At 37.8% G+C, this 20,099-nt stretch overlaps 1 protein-coding gene and 1 non-coding gene across 3 annotated transcripts in view; both read left to right on the forward strand.

The window, feature by feature from the left end:
• SAMD12 (sterile alpha motif domain containing 12) overlaps window positions 1-20,099 on the forward strand; it is a 527,032-nt gene that overhangs the window by 281,999 nt on the left and 224,934 nt on the right. For both annotated transcript variants that reach the window (XM_007516680.3, XM_060195714.1), the window contains exon 4: window positions 17,704-17,844. In XM_007516680.3, coding sequence (XP_007516742.2) covers window positions 17,704-17,844 — 141 coding nt within the window. The remainder of the gene's footprint in view (window positions 1-17,703; window positions 17,845-20,099) is intronic.
• LOC132542858 (small nucleolar RNA SNORA70) lies at window positions 16,727-16,860 on the forward strand. The gene has a single exon (XR_009553827.1). It is a non-coding gene; the product is annotated as a small nucleolar RNA SNORA70 (small nucleolar RNA).

Raw genomic sequence — 20,099 nt, forward strand, 5'->3', positions numbered from 1 at the left:
ACAATGAAGTAGGACTATAGCATCAAGTACAAAAGTTAACTCAAAGACTAGGATGCTAGACTGCCAACCATAAAATACATAGAAGAAAACATTAGCAGCACACTTAATATTATCTTTGGCATCTCTAGAGCCAAGTCCGAGCACAAGGAAATAAAAGCAAAAGCAAACTAATAGAACTACATCAAACTAAAAAGTTTCTACACATTAAAAAGTACTATCACCAAAGTGAAAAGCCATCCTGCTTAATGCAAAAAGATTTTTACATGCCACACATCTGATAAAAGGCTAATAACCAAAACATAAAGAGCTCACAAAACTCAGTAACAAAATAAACAACCCCATGGAAAAATGAGGTGAACGTACTCTTCACCATAGAAGAGATTCAGATGTCTAACAGACATATGAGAAAAAAGTGTTCAAAGTCCCAGATTATCAGGAGAATTACAAATAAAGGCAAAAGTGAGACCCCATGTCCCACTTGTGAAAATTTTGAAAATTTAAAGAGGTCAGAAACAATCTTTTGAGGGTGTGGTGATGAAGGAAACTTGTTGTTAGTGGGAATATAAATTGGTCTGATCTCAGTCAAAAAGGCGTTCTGTAGATTTCTCAAAATATTAGGAATAACCTACCATACAATCTGGCATTTCCTTTCCTTTTTTCTTTTGGCATTTCCTTTCCTAGATGACAATTGATAGTCAAAGAATACAAAAATCTATATCTGAAAAGATCTGTGCACACCTCTTCCATTGCAGTGATATCTGTCAATCACCCAAATTTGGAAGCAACATAAATGTCCAGATAAGTTGATGATTAGAGGAGTTCTGATATATATGTAATGGAATTCTACTCAGCTAAGAAAAGATGAAATATTCTTCGCTACAACTTGGTGGAACTTAAAAGAACCATGTTAAGTGAAATGGGCCAGAAGAATAAATACTGAATGATCCACTCATAGTTAAGATTTAAGAAAGGGAGAATGTGAGATAGAATCAAATTAGATATGGTCAGTAGCAGCAGATCCAAGGACTAGAAGGGAAGAAGGCAAGAGGGAAATGAAAAGAGGGTTGCTGAATACATCCAGAGGTGGAGGAAGAAGACAAGTTTGTAGAGAGTGTGGTGAACTAACATTCTGTCATGGGGAGACATGAAATTATATACCTGTGACAACATCCATTGGTCGTTGATTCAGTACATTTTAAAAAAATGAATCAAGGGGTGGCTCAGTGGTAGAATGCCTGTCTCACATACCTGAGACCCTGATTTTGTTCCATATAATAAAAAAATAAAACGATGATTTTTCAATGCATATTTAGGTAATAAAAAGCAGAGGCTGAGTCAGACCAGTCTTAACTATTCTTGATCTTGGTTGGCTATTAATTTAGAATAGATTATGCAGAACAGAATCAGTTAAAGAAAATATGGAAAGCAAGACTATCAGCATCCCTTTATAACTGGGAAGGACATGAGAGAGAGTGTTAAAGGTCTAATATGACCCATAGATACGATTCATATGGTTTTCATAGTATGTGGAAAAATGGACAGATTTTAAATGGGAATATTTCATAAGAGAGATAAATTTTTCAATTCTTAAAAATAGTGTTACTACTCTAGCTTAACAAAAAAATAGCTTGGCATTACTCATTTTAGAAAACAAATATTGTGTCATGATAATCTTCTTAATTCACATCATCTCAGATTTGGTCACATTTGATTTGTGTTCTCTGGCATGACTGGATAAAGAGGTTGCCCCAAATACATCAAGTATAGAAATATATATAGTCAGATGTAAAGTATATTTAAAATAACTTTTAAAAAGTAATAATTCAGATACCAAAATTTGCAAGTGATTAACTTTTTAAAAACAGGTTTCTGTAAGGTTTTTCTTTCTACCTACTTGGTAATGAGATTTTATGAAATGAATATAGGTAATCCAACAAATAATCTCACATATAAGCTTGGATCTCTAACTTAGGACTTTTTTTTTCAGGTAAAAAAGAGCTTAAATTTCTCCCCCTTGGTAAATATTCTGTCCATATTCTCTACCCACTTTTTGATGAGGTTGTTTTTTGTTGCTCAGTTTGTTAAGCTCTTGTATATCTTGCTTCTTAACCTTTTGTCTGATATATGACATAAAAAGATCTCCCATTCTGTAAAGAGTCTCTCTACTTCTTGGGTGGTAGTTTATTCAGCTGTACAGAAGTTTTTCGATGTGAAGTGGTCCCATTTGTTTATCTTTGTTTTGTTTTTTCTTGCAAATGGATTTGAGTCATTGAAGATGCCTGTAAAACTTAAACCAAAAAGATTTCTGCCAGTGTTTTCCTCTAAATATTTGATGGCTTCTCATTTAATATACAAATCCTTGACAAATGAGTTTGCTTTTGTGTGTGGTGAGATAAAGTGTCCACTCCTGAGGATATATCCAAAGGAAACAAACACAGCCATACAAAGAGACCCGTGTATATTTAAATGCATAGCAGCACAATTTGTAATAATCCAGACTTGGAAGCAGTCTAGGTGTCCAACAACAGATTAGTGGCTAAGAAAGTTACAGACTTTATACACAGTAGAGTAGTATTCAGCTATTAAGAACAATGAAGTCACTTTCTTCACCTCATCTTGGATGAAACTTGAAGGAATCATGTTAAGTGAGGTAATTCAGAAAGAGAATGATGAATTTGGGATGATCTCACTCATGGGCAGAACTTGGGAAACAAGAACAAAAAGGGGAAACACAAAGTAAAACTGGGACTGGTTTAATGTATTTCACAATAGCAAAGGACTGGGGGAAGGAGGACAGGGAAAGGGGTGGGTGTGGGGCTTTCAAGTTTTGGTACATGATAGTGGACGTAATGTGAAGATGAAAGTGTTTTGCAGACACCTATATTGGTGAAATAAGAAATTGTACCCATGTACCAACAGTGGTACTATAAACCATTAAACTTCCAATAAAAAAATAAGGGAAAAAAAATCCTCCCTGTACTTCCTATCCCACCCACCCCCCACATACCCTTTCATTGCCTCATTGTTGAGTTACAAAAGTGAGAAAAATCAGGGGTGTCTGACTTCAAGCAGGGCTGTATTCAGGACATTAAGTAATGTTATCTTATATTCTCCCACCTTCCCTGCTTCCCTCCTCTCACACTCTTTTCTCTTTCTAAAGTTTTTCAGCTCTGCTCAATTCTCCATGTTTGCTCAATTCTCTTGCAAACTCTGACCATATGGTGGTAAACTCAACTACTTACAGCAAGTTAAGGCATAGATTTCCCCTTGGGATAAGATCTAAGAAAGAAAGAGAACTTCCTTCTTAGAAACCACAGAAATTCTATTAAATAATTTTATTTGTCCCATCTGGATTACACAACCAACATTGATTTAGCAAATATTTATTTAATGCCTACAATGAGTCAAGTTCTTGTTAGGTGCTTGAAATATCAGTAGAATTGTGTTCTCATGAAACTTAGACTATGAGAGGAAGTGGAAGGGAATATAAAAATTTTGAAGTCAACTTAGTAAGCAAAAAATTATATGAAACTTTAGAAACAAAAATTATTACAAAGTTGTTTTGTTGTTTACTCATAAGCCCAGGTGAGGAATATTAACTCCCCAACTAACTTGGGTGGAATAACCGCCAAAAAGGGGAGTTTGTTTTTTTTTAATCAGAAATGACAAGATCTATAGTGTAGGCCAAAATAATATTCTGCAGATAATATTATGAAAATTTCTGGGATTTCATATGTTCTCTTTGGGCCTGGGCAATAAAATAAAGAGTAAACCTGACTTGCTTGTAAGTAGGCTTCATGCCATGGCCTATAAGAGCCTACATTATGCATTCCCTATATGATGTTCCTTGAAGTTCTCTAAATGTACCATTTGCTCTTTTCTTCCTATCTTAAGTATTTCTAACTTACTTTGAACAGGGAAAGAGAAACTTAGAAGGGAGTAGTAGTAGAGAGACAGAGAGAAATAGAAACACCTGCAGCATTGTTTCACTGCTTGGAAGCTTCCCCCTGTGTGTGGGGATTCGAGGCTTGAACCCAGGTCCTTGCATACTTTCAAATGTATACATTAAACCAGGTGAAAAGTAGTTCTTTTTTATCATGTGTTATTGCTCCTGGCTTAAAGTCAGATGAGGAAACTGAGACCAAGAAAGAGGAAAGGTTTTGCACTGTAAGGCAGCAACAGATGCTGGGTCTCCCTCTCTCAGCCAAGGGCTCTTCCTGCCAGCTGCCCATCCCCTCCCATGACCCTAACCCTAAACCGACCCTTCATTTTCCTATCTTAGCCGATGTTTTTCTCTATGACATCACTATCTTTCCATATCCTTCTCTCTCTCTCTCTCTCTCTCTCTCTGTCTTTGTCTCTCTCTTTAAACATTTGTTATTTGTTCAAGGACACAAGGAAATCTATGTGTCCCTCTTCCAGACAATCAAAGGACCTGTGTTTGCCCCTCTGGGGACAAATATTATTTATCTTTCTCTTCCTGGTTTCTAGTCACATGATTTTCTTAGTTCTTGACACAGACAAATCAGTTTAATGGCTTCTGGCTCTCAGAGTTGCTCAGTTCCTTAACATTCTTCAAATATTGAGGACCTAAGAGTGCTGACCTTGCATATCATTAACCTGGGCTGGTGTTTTCTTGGTGACCTTTCTCTGATTCTGACCCTATTCTACCTACACTGTTGGGTGCTTCCCACAGGAAAATTGATAGTAGTGTCATTCTATATGAATGAAGAATTCCTGGGTGACAGTTTAGTGAGGTGATTAAGAACATGAACTCTTTTTAATATTGGCATGAAAACTTATTATTATATGACCTTTAGCTCTGTTAAGTAGCTCTTAATAAGCTTCATATAATAATTATATCTTCAGTGAACTATTGAAATTCGATTATCCATGTAAAACTCTTAGGTCAGTTTTTAATACTTAGTAACCATTAAACAAATATTGAATATGGTTATCATAGTTGTGATAATGAGTCTTATGAATGAGGAGGAGGGAGACAGAGGGGAGCAGAAGGAAGCATCTTCAGCCAGCCAAAGAACTGTAGTACCCAAAATGAATTGATGGTTCCTAATGTAAAGGATACTTTACACTTTTCTAGTGAGAGTGAACTCTCAGCTGCTGACAATGGCATCAAAACCTCAGTGGAGAGCAGAGGCTGAAGACACACCCTTTGCCCCTCTATTTTACCTTAAAATTGCCATTGCCTTCTTTTCTCTTCTTTGTTGTTGTTGGCAGGCAGGGCATTATTCAACTCTGGCTAAGGGAATGAACCTGGGGCCTACCAACCTCAGGCAAAGTCTTTTGCTGGTATACTGAAATTTCCAGTTTTAGGAGGCTGGGTGGTAGTGCACCTGGTTAATCACATACATTACAGTGTGCGAGGACCTGGGTTCAAGCCCCCAGTCCCAGCATGCAGAGGGGAAAGCTTTACAAGTGATAAAGCAGCTGCAGGTGTCTCTTTGAGTCTCCTCCTCTCCATTTATGACTATCTCTATTTAGAATATATATATATATTAAAAATGCAGTTGTAGTTTGTGGCATGAAATCATTTATCTTGAGCAAAAGAAGGGGAACACTTAATATACAAATCAAAGAACAAACTGGATCTGACAATTGGAGACAACCATCTGCACGGATGGTTTCTGGAACCATCCGTTCCACCCTGGTTCCATGGCTGCCAGTTCTTAGCAACATCGCCCTGCCAGATATTCGTCGGGATGCGGCATCATCTAAATTCATTTCCCACGTCTACGCTCGACCGGACCTGCCAATATACGCGGATATCTTCGCCCACCCTGTCCAACGCTTGACGTCTCGTCACCCAATCTGGTCCCCTATGCCTACACTGAACTTCTCTGTTCCAGTCTCTTGGAAACAGAGTTGGCAGTCAGCTGAGGTAAAGAACAAACACCTCATCACAGACCCCTGCAAGCGTCAACCCGGCTTTGACCTAGCACGTTATGATTGGGCCCTCCTCAATCTCTATGGAACAGGCCATGGCCGGTGCGCCGCTATGCTCCATCGCTGGGGAGCCAGAGACGACCCGAACTGCCCCTGCGGCTACAGACAGACTTATGACCCACATAGTCAACGACTGCCACCTCTCCAGATTCAAAGGAGGTCTCGAAACTTTACATCAGGCTCAACCTGACGCTGTTGACTGGCTACAGAAGAAGGGCAAACACTAGAAGAAGAACTGACTTTCTCCTCGTTTTCTGTTTGGTTTTAAATGAGTTTACTTTCTCTGGGACTCACTTCTCCATGTGGAACACAATCCATGCCATACTCAGACATCTCAAAGGTTTATCTCTCCTTAGATTAGACTGAATAGTACCCATCCAGAGATATCTGGTCATAATCTCTGGAACCTGTCAATATTAGTGATAAAGAAAAAAGATCTTTTAAAAAGGAAATTATCCTAGATTATTTAAGTGATTTTTAATCAAGTCACAATAGTCTTTATAAAGGAGCAATAAACAGAAATTATACACACAGAAGAGAAAACTGTTTCAAAGATAGAAAAAGGAATTTTAATGACAAGATTATAGGCAAAGGAATGCTGACCGTCATCACAAAATAAATTTATAGAGGATCACTCTGCTGACACTTTGATTTCAGTCAGTGAAACTGATATTAAAGTTTTGTCTTTCAGAAATGTAAGAGGAAATTTTTAAGTCCCCAAGAATGTAAATAGTTATAACAGCCATAGAGAATGAATTCCTTTCACTCTGAGTCACTTGTCTCTGACCATTTTTGCTCCCCATCTCCTCAATAAAGCTTATAATATGTCTTCAGTACATTTTCAAAAGGAGAGCAAGGAGATAGATGGTAGCATATCTGGTATGACACACATGTTACAGTGTGTAACTACCATGAGTCAAATCCCTGTTCTCAGCTGAAGGAGGGAAATGATGAACAGTGAAAACAGTGCTGCAGAGCTCTCTCTCCCTCTCTCTCTCTGTCTCTTTCTCTCTCTCTTTCTCCCCTTCCAGGTTCTCTCTGAACCTATCTTAAAAAAACAAATAAATAAAATTTTTAAAAATCAAGACACTTGTCTATCTTTAAGTTTTCAGGAAAGCAAATAATCATTTACTCTTAAATTCTCCATTTTCCCCAATTTTACATATATTTCTATGGTCACCATTAACACGCAGCCTTTCTCTATATTGTGTGCAGTTATTTACTGTTGTTCAGGAAGTCAGTTTTCAACAAATTTTCTTAGATCAGGAATATATTATGAAATGTCTGAGGCCATCATTATGAGTAAAGAAAACAATGTTCATTTTGGAGTAGTAATGAGTATATTTATTCCAAAGACATTTCTTGAGCACTACTATGTACCAACATATAGATAATAATAGAGAATGTGACCCTAGAGAACTTGAAAGTTCTGAATACCGAAAATATTGAAAAATACTGAAACTGGCAGAGTAGTAGTAGGCCATATACAATAAAGTTTGTGTGTTTGCTCAAACTACAAGCATAACAAAATTCTAATTGCCTACATTTGCTATAAGAGTTCAGAATGCTTGCTACCCATCCACATTTCTGCTGGGTAGAATTCCTCACTGAATATTCCCTGTGTTGAACTTCTACAAAGGGAACTTCAGAAATGTTTTGTTGGAGCTAACAAATATAAAGTTTGAGATAATGGGTCTCTGTAACTCTCTTAACACCTGTTAGGATATACCTATGCTCACCTTATGCCAATTGATGATGAGTTTTTGGATGTGAGGAGAGTGTTACAGAAATGAAAACACAATCATGAAGAATACTCCAGTTGTCAGGGACCAGGTGGTGGTACACCTAGTTGAGTGCACATTACAGTGCACAAGGACCCAGGTTTGAGCCCCTGGTCCCCACTTGCAGAGAGAAAGCTTTGCAAGTGGTGAAGTAGGGCTGCAGGTTCCTCTCTTTCTCCCTCTCAGTCTCCCCCTACCCTCTCAATTTCTGACTCTTGCTATCCAATAAAGATAATAATAAAAGACAAGAATACTCCAGTTGTCTCCATTTGTTTAATTCCATCCATTACACTATTTTTCCAGGTCCCTTGTACTCCCAGAGGGAAAAATACCACTAATATTCCTAAAACTTTCTCCTTTCAATATATCTTTTCTTGCATTGAAATGGTGGTCCCAGCCACTCATGTCTCAGGTTGGAAACCCGAGTCATCACTGATATTTACCTGTCCTTCATACCTCACTTCTCTTACCGTTAGAAAGCCATTAAAAATGTATCAAGATTCCACTAACTTCTTCACCTTCACCTTCTAGTATTGCTTCCTGTTTAACTGCTATTAATATTAATAGTGTGCTGACTCTTCTTGCTGCACATATACTCGCCTACCCACCCCCAGTTCATTCTCTACAAAGTGATCAGAGGAATTCTATTAATGCATGAGATCATGCCCAGTCATCCTTTGCTCTCATTTTTCCACATTCAGAATAAAATCCTCAGTCCTCCAGACTCTCCATCCAGAACTAGGAGACCATTTTAGATCTAGCCCCTGCTTTCTTTCAGATCTCATTTTTATTGTTCTCTTATCTTGCCTTTCTGCTCTAGTAACACTAGTTAAACTAATCATTTTGTCTTGGTTATTTGGCACTTCTCAATATCCTGCTCTCACCTCTTCAGAATCTTTTCTTGACCAACTAAAAGGCAACAGCCCCATCTTCCTGGCAGAGTTCTATTTATGCCCCTATAAAACCTTCTTTGGGGGGGCAGGTGGTGGCATACCGGGTTAAGCACATATAGTACTGTGCCCAAGGCCCTGCACAAGGCATCTGCTGCCTAACTGCAGCAGGTATGCTTCACAATCCATGGAAGTCTGCAGGTGTCTCTCTTTCTCTCTCCCTCTCTACCTCCCCCTTCCCTCTCAATTTCTCTCTGTCCTGTCATAAAAAATGGGGGAAAAAATCAATAAAACCTTCTTTGTATATGGACTTCCTCTGATACTAAATGGTAAACTTTCTGAAGATAAAGGTATCACTCATCTCTATAGCCTTAGGGCCCAGATTAGTGACAGGGAAATAATGCAGCTCAGTCAGTTGTAGATAAAAAGTAAAGATCAGGAGTAGGATCAATGTAAAGGACACAAAACTTCTACCTCCAAGAATCTTGATTCTGTGACAGGCCCAGAAATTTGGGTCACTAAGTATAATTTATAATGTGTCCTAAGTAGAAGAAAATTTAGTTGGTGCTTCTTTTTTGAGATTGACTCCAGAGCTAGGTGACCAAATTACTGTTGTGAATAAACATAGGGAGTGTAGGAACCATTCACTGACTCTCTAGATCCTATATATAATAGAGACCTCTCTCTTTACCTATAGTGGTTATTGGAGTTTCTTCAGTAGTTACTTTATCTGATAACTTTGATCTAATTCTTACTTACTCTTTAAGTCTCCCATCAAATATCCTTAACTCAATGACAGCTTCCCATTGCCCAAATTAGGTTAGGTCATCCAGGTCTGGGCCCACATACTGACCCTTTCATAGGACTCTTAATACAACTGTGAACATTTCTTACTTTGCTATTCACCTTGTCAGTTTGCAAACTCCAAGATCAACCCTGTCTGTCTCAGTCATCATTATATCTTATGAGAATGACAAAATGACAAGGGCTTGTTGGTTGAATTACCAGTTGGGATTTTATTATAGAGAAGCAATACAAAGTAACAGCAAAAAAAAATGTGATTGATGATTGACCACTTATTACTTCCCTGATATATCATTAAAAGCTACATTGCTACACCTATTTAGACACTTTTATTTTGTGGTTAGCAGGGGGGTGGTAGAATAAGAAATTTATAGGGAATTTTTCACACAGAAATGATCTAATAATCTTAAGAGTTATCAGAACTATAGGTCTGGGCAGAGCTTTAAAAGCCATCCAAAAGAGACTGTGAAGCAGAATTTGATCATACGGACTTCAGTATAAACAGATCATGATTTTTGCTAGAAGTTTTTTTTTTTTTTTAATCGGAAAGTTGACCTCTACACCATAGCCTGTAACTTTCTTCCTATAATCTAAACTTTTTTTTTTTCTGAAAGGGAGCTACAGCTCTGCTAATGGTATATTTGAATTGGGGAAAGCTCTTGTGGTTAGATATGCTTTAGTTTTTATTTTTTCCTCTCTAAAAACTGAAAATAGTCACAATATTACCTAAAGTCTCAAGAACTGAGAGTTTGGGGTTTTTTTTTGTTTGTTTGTTTGTTTTGCATCTGTGTTCAAACTTGATGCTACTAGACAACTGTAGTAAGAGGTGATTTCTGATGGGCCTTGCATGTTCATATTTGGATCAACCAGGAAATGGCCAAGTAAAGAGTTGGAGCTGTGTGCACTGGGCCTTTATTGAATTATTAGCAAATGGTATACCAGATGACTTCTCAGGACCAAAGTGCTCCTATGCCTATTTTATAAGACCTTCAGTAACTTTGACTACAGAGTATCACAATTTCTGAAATCGCATCACAAATAATGAAGTACATGAAAGAGAAGGGATCTATATTATGGTTTTGAAAAATGTTAAGTAAAGATTATTGTTGTTATTTTTAATTTAAGGGAGATTTTAAGCATTATTTGCAAGTTGAGAGCATCTTTTAAGAAGCTGTCAGTCTAGTTGGAAGTAACAGACTTAGGTTTTTTTTTTATTTCTTTATTGGGAAATTAATGTTTTACATTTGATGGTAAATACAATAGTTTGTACATGCATAACATTTCCCAGTTTTTCACATAACAATATAACCCCCAATAGGTCCTCTGCCATCCTTTTTGGACCTGTACTCTCCCCCTGCATCAAACCCACCTACCCCAGAGTCTTTTACTTTGGTGCAATACGCCAACTCTAGTTCAGGTTCTACTTGTGTTTTTTCATCTGATCTTGTTTTTCAACTTTTTCCTGAGAGTGAGATCGTCCCATATTCATCCTCTGTTTCTGACTTATTTCACTTAACATGATTTCTTCAAGGTCCATCCAAGTTCAGCTGAAAATGGTGAATTCACTATTTTTAATAGCTGAGTAGTTTTCCATTGTGTATATATAGCACATCTTGCTCAGCCACTCATCCCACTTGGCCATGATGAACAATCTTTTTAATATACTGCTGTATCCTGTTGGCTAGAATTTGGTTCAATATTTTAGCATCTATGTTCATCACAGATACTGCTCTGTAGTTTTCTTTTTTTGGTTGTGTCCCTGTCTGCTTTTGGTATCAAAGTGATGTTGGCTTTATAGAAGCTAGAAGGGACTATTCCAGTGTCTTCAATCTTCTAGAAGACTTTTAAAAGTAGAGGCATTAACTCTTCCTTGAAGGTTTTGTAGAATTCATTCGCAAAACCATCTGGTCCAGGACTTTCATTCTTAGGAAAGTTTTTGAATACTGTTTCAATTTCTCTAGCTGTGATATGCCTGTTTATATTATCTAGTTCCTTTTTATTTAATTTTGGAAGTTCATAGTTATCTAGGAAATCATCCATTTTTTCCAGGTTCTCTAGCTTGGTGGCATATAGTTGTTCATAGAAGCCTCGCATGATATGTTGAATTTCTGCAGTGTCTATTGTGATATCTCCTCTTTCACTTATGATCCAATTTATTTGAGTCTTCTCCCTTTTTAGTTTTGTGAGTCTAGATAAAGGTTTGTCGATTTTGTTCACTCTTTCGAAGAACCAACATTTACTTTCGTTGATCTTTTTGTTTCCTTATTTTCAATGTTATTGATTTCTGCTCTAACTTTAGTGATTTCTATCCTTCTGGTTGCTTTAGGGTTCCTTTGTTTTTATTCTTCTAGGTCTTTAAGGTGTGCAATCAGGTTGCTTATTTGTGCTTTTTCTTATTTCCTAATATGTGCTTGTATGGTTATGAACTTCCCTCTCAGGACTGCCTTAGCTGTGTCCCAAATATTTTGGTAGCTTGTGTCTTCATTTTCACTGAACTCTCCAAACATTTTGATTTCTTCCTTTATTTCTTCTTTGACCCAGTAGTTGTTAAGTTGTTAATACTTACTGTTGAGCTTCCATATTTTTGGGACTATTACTAATCTTTTGTTGATTGTTAACTGTTAGTTTTATTCCATTGTGGTCTGGGAAGATGCTTGGGATGATTTCAATGCTCTTGAATTTGCTGATCCTGACTTTGTGGTCTAACATATGGTCTATCCTTGAGAATGACCCATGTGGACTTTAGTAGAATGTGTATTACAGTTCCTTGGTGTGAATGATTCTGAAAATGTTCAATAGCTCTAGTTTATCAGTCTCCTAATTTAGCCCCCTCATTTCCTTATTGATTTCTCTGCCTGGATGATCTGTCAAGTTGAGAGAGTGGGGTGTTGAAGTCCCCTTCTGTGTTGCTGTTAATATACTGCTGAAGCTCTTTCAATAGATGTTTGACTGTATTTAGATGGCTTCTCATTGAGTGTATAGATGTTAATAATTGTTAAGTCATCTTGGTTGACTGATTCTTTGAGCATTAAGAAATGGAATATTTGTTCCCTTTTGTTGCTTTTGTTGTTTTATTGTTGTAGTTATTACTATTGTTGTCATTGTTGGATAGGCTAGAGATAAATGGAGAGAGGAGAGGAAGACAGAGAGTGAGGAGAGAAAGATAGACACCTGCAGACCTGTTTCACAGCTTGTGAAGCGATTCCCCTGCAGGTGGGGAGCCAGGGGCTCAAACCGGGATCCTTAAGCCAGTCCTTGTGCTTTGTGCCACCTGCGCTTAACCCACTGTGCTACCACCCAACTCCCTATCCCTATCTTTTTAAATTTCATTTATTTTAAATTCTGTCGTATCAGATATGAGAATAGCTGTTCCTGCCCTTTTCTGTAGGCCATTGGCTTGTATGATAGCTTTCCATCCTTTCACTTTGAGTTAGTGTTTGTTTTGTTGAGTTTGGTAGGTTTCCTTTAGACAGCATATTGTTGTGTTATGTTTTATGATCCATCTTCCTACTCTTTGCCCTTTATTGTGTGAATTCAGGCCATTGACATTTATTGATGTCAAATATTGAAGATATTTTAATGCCAGTATTGTAGATTTTTATAGTGTTCTGATATATGGCATATTTATGGTGGTCTAACTATTTATAGACCTTTCAGAACTTCTTTCAGGGCAGGCTTGGTGATAGTTGATTCTTTCAATTATTGCTTGTCTGAGAAGGTTTATATGCCTCCATTCAGTCTGAATGACAGTCTAGCAGGATACAGTAGTCTTGGTTGAAAGCCTTTCTCATTTAGCACTTGACAGATATCTTGCCATTCTCTTCTGGCCTGTAGTGTTTGTGTGGAAATGTCTGCTGATAACCTTAAGGGTTTTCCTCTGTAGGTGACTCTTTGTTTCTCTCTTGTAGCCTTCAGGATTAGTAGCAATAGAGACTCACAGTTGCATTGGTGAGTCTTAGGGGAGTCCTCTCCTCCCTTCAGCAGTCTTTTTGTTGTTAAAACAGGCTGGAGGTGGTGCCTCAACTGGTAAACTGCTGGACTGTTAGTAGCTCAGTTTCTCCTTAGGCTCCTCCCTGTCCATGAGCCACGTGTTTGCTCTCATCAGTGGTTTGGTGGGTTCCTGAAATCTTTCTAGTCCTGCCTTCTTGTGGTTCCAGGTTGTCTCCTTTGGTATTCCTAGTTAACCCCAGAGAGGAGAGGGAGGGGGAGTCGAGGGGGAGGGGGAGGGGGAGAGCAAGAGAGGGAGAGGGAGAGGGAGAGGGAGAGGGAGAGGGAGAGGAAACACAGCTGCTGCTGCTCCACAGCCTGATCTCAGGAACTCCTGGGACTTGGTCTTGAACCCCCCCAAACCCATGACACTGGAGCAAGCTTCAGTGCTATGCTGTCATTCCCTTTCTCCTTCTGTCTCTATCTGATAAAAGTTGCCTTACAGTAATGAAGCCTGAGTGACCAAAAAACAAACAAACAAAAAAGCTCTTACTCGGAGGCCTATTTTCCATATAATATAATTAGAGGCCAATTATATCCAATTCCCATTTTGTATTTTCTAAATGAAACTTTAGGACCAAGATCTGACAGTGAGAAGCATTTTTGAAACCTAGAAATCAGTTCAGCACTCCTCCACTCTCCTTCAAGTATGCCACGACCTAGAAATTAGGAAAGAAAACAGGAAAGGAAATCTAAATAGTATGCCAGTTCTAGTCACATGACCAGTTGCTCTTGAAGGAGAAATTTGGGGAATTTTATGGAAACCCACTTTGACAAGAAAATATGGAATTTTTCCAGGGAAACAAAGGGGCTGAAAGGAAGCAGTCCTTGCTACCCAAAGCACAGGATTTCTGATCACTTCAGGTATTCACCCTCTTCACACCAGAAACTCTGAATTTTGCATCATTTATATGCCTACCACTCACCCTCCTCCCTTCCACTCATTCCTGCAGGAACCTTTGCCTTAGGCCAGTGACTGGGGTTAAAGCATAACTCATATGAGCTGGAGAAAGAGCTCCACCCTGTGTCAAGGGTCCAGCAGAGGGGCTAGATACCTGCAGATTAAAACTGAAACTTTAAATGCATTTTTCACAGGAAAATTATTATAGCCTAGGTGGAATATTGTTAATGGAGTTTCTCTGTAAGTATAGTCAAAGCATCTAGTTTTCCATCTGGGTTCTCAGGGACATGGGCTCCTGTGAACATTCTGTGAACCATCACCTAAGACAAAGCATTGTTTCTATGGAAACCTACAATCTGTGACTCAAAGTCTGATATTCAAATTTTCTTATTTACCTAAATTCACATGTGTGGTAGTCAGATATTGCCAACATGAGATATAAATTTGGATTCTTTTTAAATGTATGGACTTGCTTTAACCAAATGGTCCATCTTTGTCATCAGGAATAACAAAGGATCCTCAATTTTAAAGTCTTTGTGTTTGGGGTACCTGAAGGTAGTTCACTGGTAGCACACAAGCCTTTCCATGCATGCAGACCAAATTCAAGTCCTAGAACCATATTGGCACTGGGGGAAATTCCTAAACTGTGATAGGCTCTTCCTCTTTGTATGTCTCACTGATTCTGTCTCTGAAACAAGAAGAGCAGAAAGAATGATGAAATCGCACATGTGTGATACCCCAGCATCACCAAACAAAAACAAAAAAATTACAAAATTAAGTGTCTGTGTTTCTTCAACCTTCTGTTATGGCAGGATTTGTTAAGACCAAGGTGGAAATCTTTCTCCAGCTGTTGTTCCTTACTTTTCTTTTTATTTCTTGTTGTGCCAGCAGGAGGAGCTATGGCGAAGGCGTTTGATTTCTCTGTTTATCATGATGGGGCAGGAGAGATTTTACCCTTTATCACCAGGCCAGTGTAGTGTTTTTGATGTCAGTATATGTTTCCCTGCTATTGTTCCAGCCTCTGGGTATGAGGGAGGGCTTACAGCCTTTTTGAGAATTCCTTCCTCCTTTGTGATCAAAGAAAAAGCAAGATTTATGGCCCCCAAATTCCATGCCTTCCTTCCTCTGACCATGTGCTCTCTTTTATAAGTACCAAAATGGCACCCACTGCCACTGAACACTGCTTCTTATGTTTTGTCCATGTGCTGCTGCGGTTTGAACTCTGGACCTCTTGCTTGAGAGTCCAGTGCTTTATCCATTGAGCCACCTGCTGGACTGCTTCTTATGTTTTAAGACCTTTTCTCCCACTCCTGATCAGGCTTCTCTGTTCCCATTTGTGGCTAAATTAATTACTTAGGAAGTCACTGTTAAAAGGGAAAAGGAGAGTCTCGTCAACAAAAGGTGTTGGAAAAGTTAGGTTGAAACATACAAAATAATGAAACTGAATTATGTTCCACCAGTCTGAAAAGTAAACTCCATAAGGATCAAGGACTTTTATATTAGACCAAAAACTATCAAACACCTAGATGAAAATGTTGGCAGCACTCTTTTCCATCTAAACTTTATAGGCATATTCAATGATACACATCCAATTGCAAAGAAGACTAAAAAATAAACCTATGGGATTACATCAAATTGAAAAGCTTCTGTACAGCAAAAGATACCACCACCCAAACCAAGAGACTCCTTACAGAATGGGAAAAGATATTTACATTCCATACACTAGACAAAAGGCTAATAACCAAAATATATAAAGAGCTCACCAAACTCAGCAGCAACCACAAAAATTGCCCCATCCAAAAATGGGGAGAGGATATGAACAGGATATTCACCAAACTAGATCCAAAAGGTTAATAGACATATGAAAAAAAATGCTCTGTGGCACTGATTGTCAAAGAAATGCAAATAAAGGCAGCAGTGAGATACCACTTCACCCCTGTGAGGATGTCATATAGAAAGGATAGCAACAACAAATGCTGGTGAGGTTGTGAGGGCAAAGGAACCCTCTTGCACTGCTTATGGTAATGTAAATTGGTCTGACCCCTATGGAGAACAGCCTAGAGAACTCTCAGAAGGCTAGAAATGGACCTACCATATGACCCTATAATTTCTCTCCTGGGGATATATCCTAACGATCCAAACACACCCATCCAGAAATTGCAGCCCAATTTGTAATAGTCAAAACCTGGAAGCAACCCAGGTGTCCAACAACAGATGACTGAGTAAGCTGTGGTATATTTACTCAATGAAATACTACTCAGCTATTAAAAATGGTGACTTCACCTTCACCTCATCTTGGATGAAGTTTAAAGGAATCATGTTAAGTGAGATAAGCTAGAAAGAGAAGGATGAATATGGGATGATCCCACTCATAGACAAGTAGAAAAATAAGAACAGTTCTGCAGCCAATTAAGCCAACCGTGCTGCCCTCCCCAGGGTGCCCAGTGGAGAGTGACTGCAAACAGAAGCCTCATGGGTAATGTATGCAACCTGCTGCTTATACAGGCTGCCCTAAAGGACCCTGAAGACAGCCCTTCTTGAAAAAAAAGAAGAAGAAGAACAGAAGGAAAAAGCAAAGCAGCACTTGGTCTGGACTTTGATGTATTGCACCAAAGTAAAGGACTCTGAGGCAGGACTGTTCAGGTTCAGGTCCTGGAACATGAAGGTAGAGGAAGACCTGGTTAAGGGGTTAGAGTGTTACATGGAATGCTGAGAAATGTTACACATGTACCAAATAGTATATTTTACTGTTGACTACAAACCATTAGTCTCCTCAATAAAGAAAAAAAAGTGCATTAAAAAAACAAATAAAAAGAAGTCACAGTTGTGAGGGAGAAGAGATTTTATCCTAAGACACCACTCCAGTTTAGTGTTTCTAATGTCAGTATAGGATCCCCCTGCCATTGTTTCAGCCTCTGTGGGGTTAACAACATTAGAAACTTAAGAAATCACAGTTGTAAATTGGTGACTTTTTAAGTGATTTATTTTCCCCTTTTTTTTAACTGTTATTGCTGCTTTAACTCAGACCCTAATGTGGTGCACTTCAGCACTAATCTCCCTATTTGGCACCAGCTGCCACTGAGTACAGACTTTTAGCCCTGGGACCTTTTCCCTCACCCATTTTCTGTCCATGATCCACACGTGTCTGTACTCACCTATGGTTTGTGAGTTTCTGAAGAAATCCTGGTTGTATTTTGCTGAGTTTTTAGGTGATTTTCATTTCTTTTTCTAGTTGATGGAGAGAGCCAAGTAAGTCAGCTATTATCCCATAGCCATACCTCCAGAAGTCCTAATAGCTTTGATTAATGTAAATTACACCCTGTGGCTTAAATGACTAAAGGTGAAAAACTTATTTTTATTTCTTGAAACCTTGCAGGACGAGCCCTGCTCAGACTCACTGATAAAAAGCTTGAGAGAATGGGAATCGCCCAGGAGAATCTCCGGCAGCACATCTTACAGCAGGTGCTCCAGCTCAAGGTTCGAGAAGAAGTCAGAAATCTAAAGTTACTCACACAAGGTATCGTGCTGCTTCCTAGGGGGTGGAAGGGGAGATAGGAGAAAAGAAACCTTTACCACCAAGACAAAGTGGAACCAGGGAGGGGTTGTCATTACTGTCTGCAGAATGACCTTCATTAAAAAAAAAAGGCATCTAGAATTAAAAGCCAATTAATTCCCTTCCAAGATTTCTTTCCACAGTTCACAATCTCCAGTGATGTAAAATTGGAAATGGAAATAGAACCTTCAGCTAGTTTTAAAATCATCAATACAGTTATATTATAGCTTGCACACTGTAACTGCATAGAGTGTCACATAGATGACCTCTGTGGGTGATTTTGTGTTCTTTGGATTTATATGTCTGTATCTAGAGTTGGCCAGTGCTATAATCTGCACAGTTACACAGTGCAGACTTAATCCTAGCTCATAATCCTAAGTATCCTAACAATGCTGAGAGAAACTTGGAAGTTGATTGGTTTCACAGTTTATACAACAACTGATATAATTTAGAGTTTTCTTAATTTGTTTTACTTACCTTCACTGACAAGTGAGGGGAGAACTATTTTAGGGTGTGTGTGTGTGTATGTGTGTGTATGTATGTGTATGCATGTGCTTTCTCTCTCAATTGTTAAAACCCTACTTGACATTTTAAAAATAAGATCATTAAAAAGAAAACTATTGTGGGGAATTTAAGACTGAAATATCAAGGTTATGTCTTTTAAAAATTACTAATAATTTCAAGACTCACTAAAAACTTTAGTGTGTTGAAAATGTTTAAGAAATCTATAGCTTTGATCAAAGCTTTATATGATAGACTAAAGATGGAATTTGAAGAAAACCTTAAATTACACCCTTTGTGATTTGAATACAGTTTTGATAGCTATCAACTTCTATCAGCAGTAATCTTTTGTTTTATTTGAATGTTTGTTGTGCACTGTTTTAAATGAAGGGATGATAAAATATTTTTGAGAGCAATGGTTATTTTTCAATCTGTAGAATATTGTAATTGCATGCATACTGATATTGGAGAAATCTAGGTCAGCCAGGTTTCATGTTATTACATTTAAATTACCAAATAATAGTCCATTTGCCTAGAGGAAATAATGTAGTGACTAAAAGATAAGTGTTCTAAAAGAATAAATATAGACTTTGAGTGATAAGAAAATAGTACTGTTTTTTGATCTACATTATTAGCATTTTGTCTTCAGGGACTGCCAATGATAAGTTTGTGGGTATGGAAACAGTGAGTAATTTAAATTTGAGTATGACACACTAATATAACTTTGACGTTCTTTTAAGAAGTAAACAGAGATTTTATTACTAGAAAGTCCACTGCAGTGATGTTTACAAAATTGAATAATTAAAAATAATGTAATGTTCCAGCAATGTGGAAAGAATCAAACAATTCTGCTTAAACTCATAATATACAATATAATGCAGTTACTAAAAATTGTATTTTCAAAGAACATATGGTAACCTGGAAAGGTACTTAAGAAGGAATAAATGTGGGGAGAAAACTGTATAACATTTTTACTTGAGAACAATTTTATCTAAAATTGTGTGTATATAAAAAGCATTGCAACTTATTCTGTTGGTATTTTGATAGGAGTTCTCTTTGGGTGATATAACTGTGGGTGATTTTAATGGCATTTATATTTATTCATATTCTCTAGTATTAATGCTTATTATATTTATAATTTGAAAACACAAACAAATTTTTAAGCTCCCACAACAAGCTTAGTTGTGCAAGGTTCTGCTTATTAACTGACATTTCTACAGCTCTTTTGTTTTCCACCTGTGATAATATATAGAATGAGACTTGTACCTATTATGTGTGCCGTAGATTCTTTTATTCCTCCGCTACTGTCAGCCTGCAATGTGTTTGCTTTGTAAAATCATTTTCTATAGCTTTCATTGCCCTAGATGCATAATATATAAGACTTTCCCTGTGGTAGTACTCAAGTCTATTAAGCTAAATATGTTTGTGTTCTGGGAAGGTAATGCCAAGTTCAGCCTTTTCAATTCAATTGTTGTCACTTCCTTCAGCTTTAAGAAGCTGTGCATCCTAAGTTTTTCCTTTGCATTACCTTTAGAAGAGACCACATTCTTTATCTCTTAGGTACATTGCCTGCACTCACATTGCTGTTTTTATGACTTGTCCTTTACATGTTAATGCTCAGACTCATTTCATATCAGGCAGCCTTTAGAAAACTCCATAATCTCATTGAAGTGATAGTTTCCTTAAGAAAGAAAAAAGTTGTTTATTTGACTGATAAT

This window comes from Erinaceus europaeus, chromosome 1, assembly GCF_950295315.1.
Source record: "Erinaceus europaeus chromosome 1, mEriEur2.1, whole genome shotgun sequence".
Lineage (NCBI taxonomy): Eukaryota > Metazoa > Chordata > Mammalia > Eulipotyphla > Erinaceidae > Erinaceus > Erinaceus europaeus.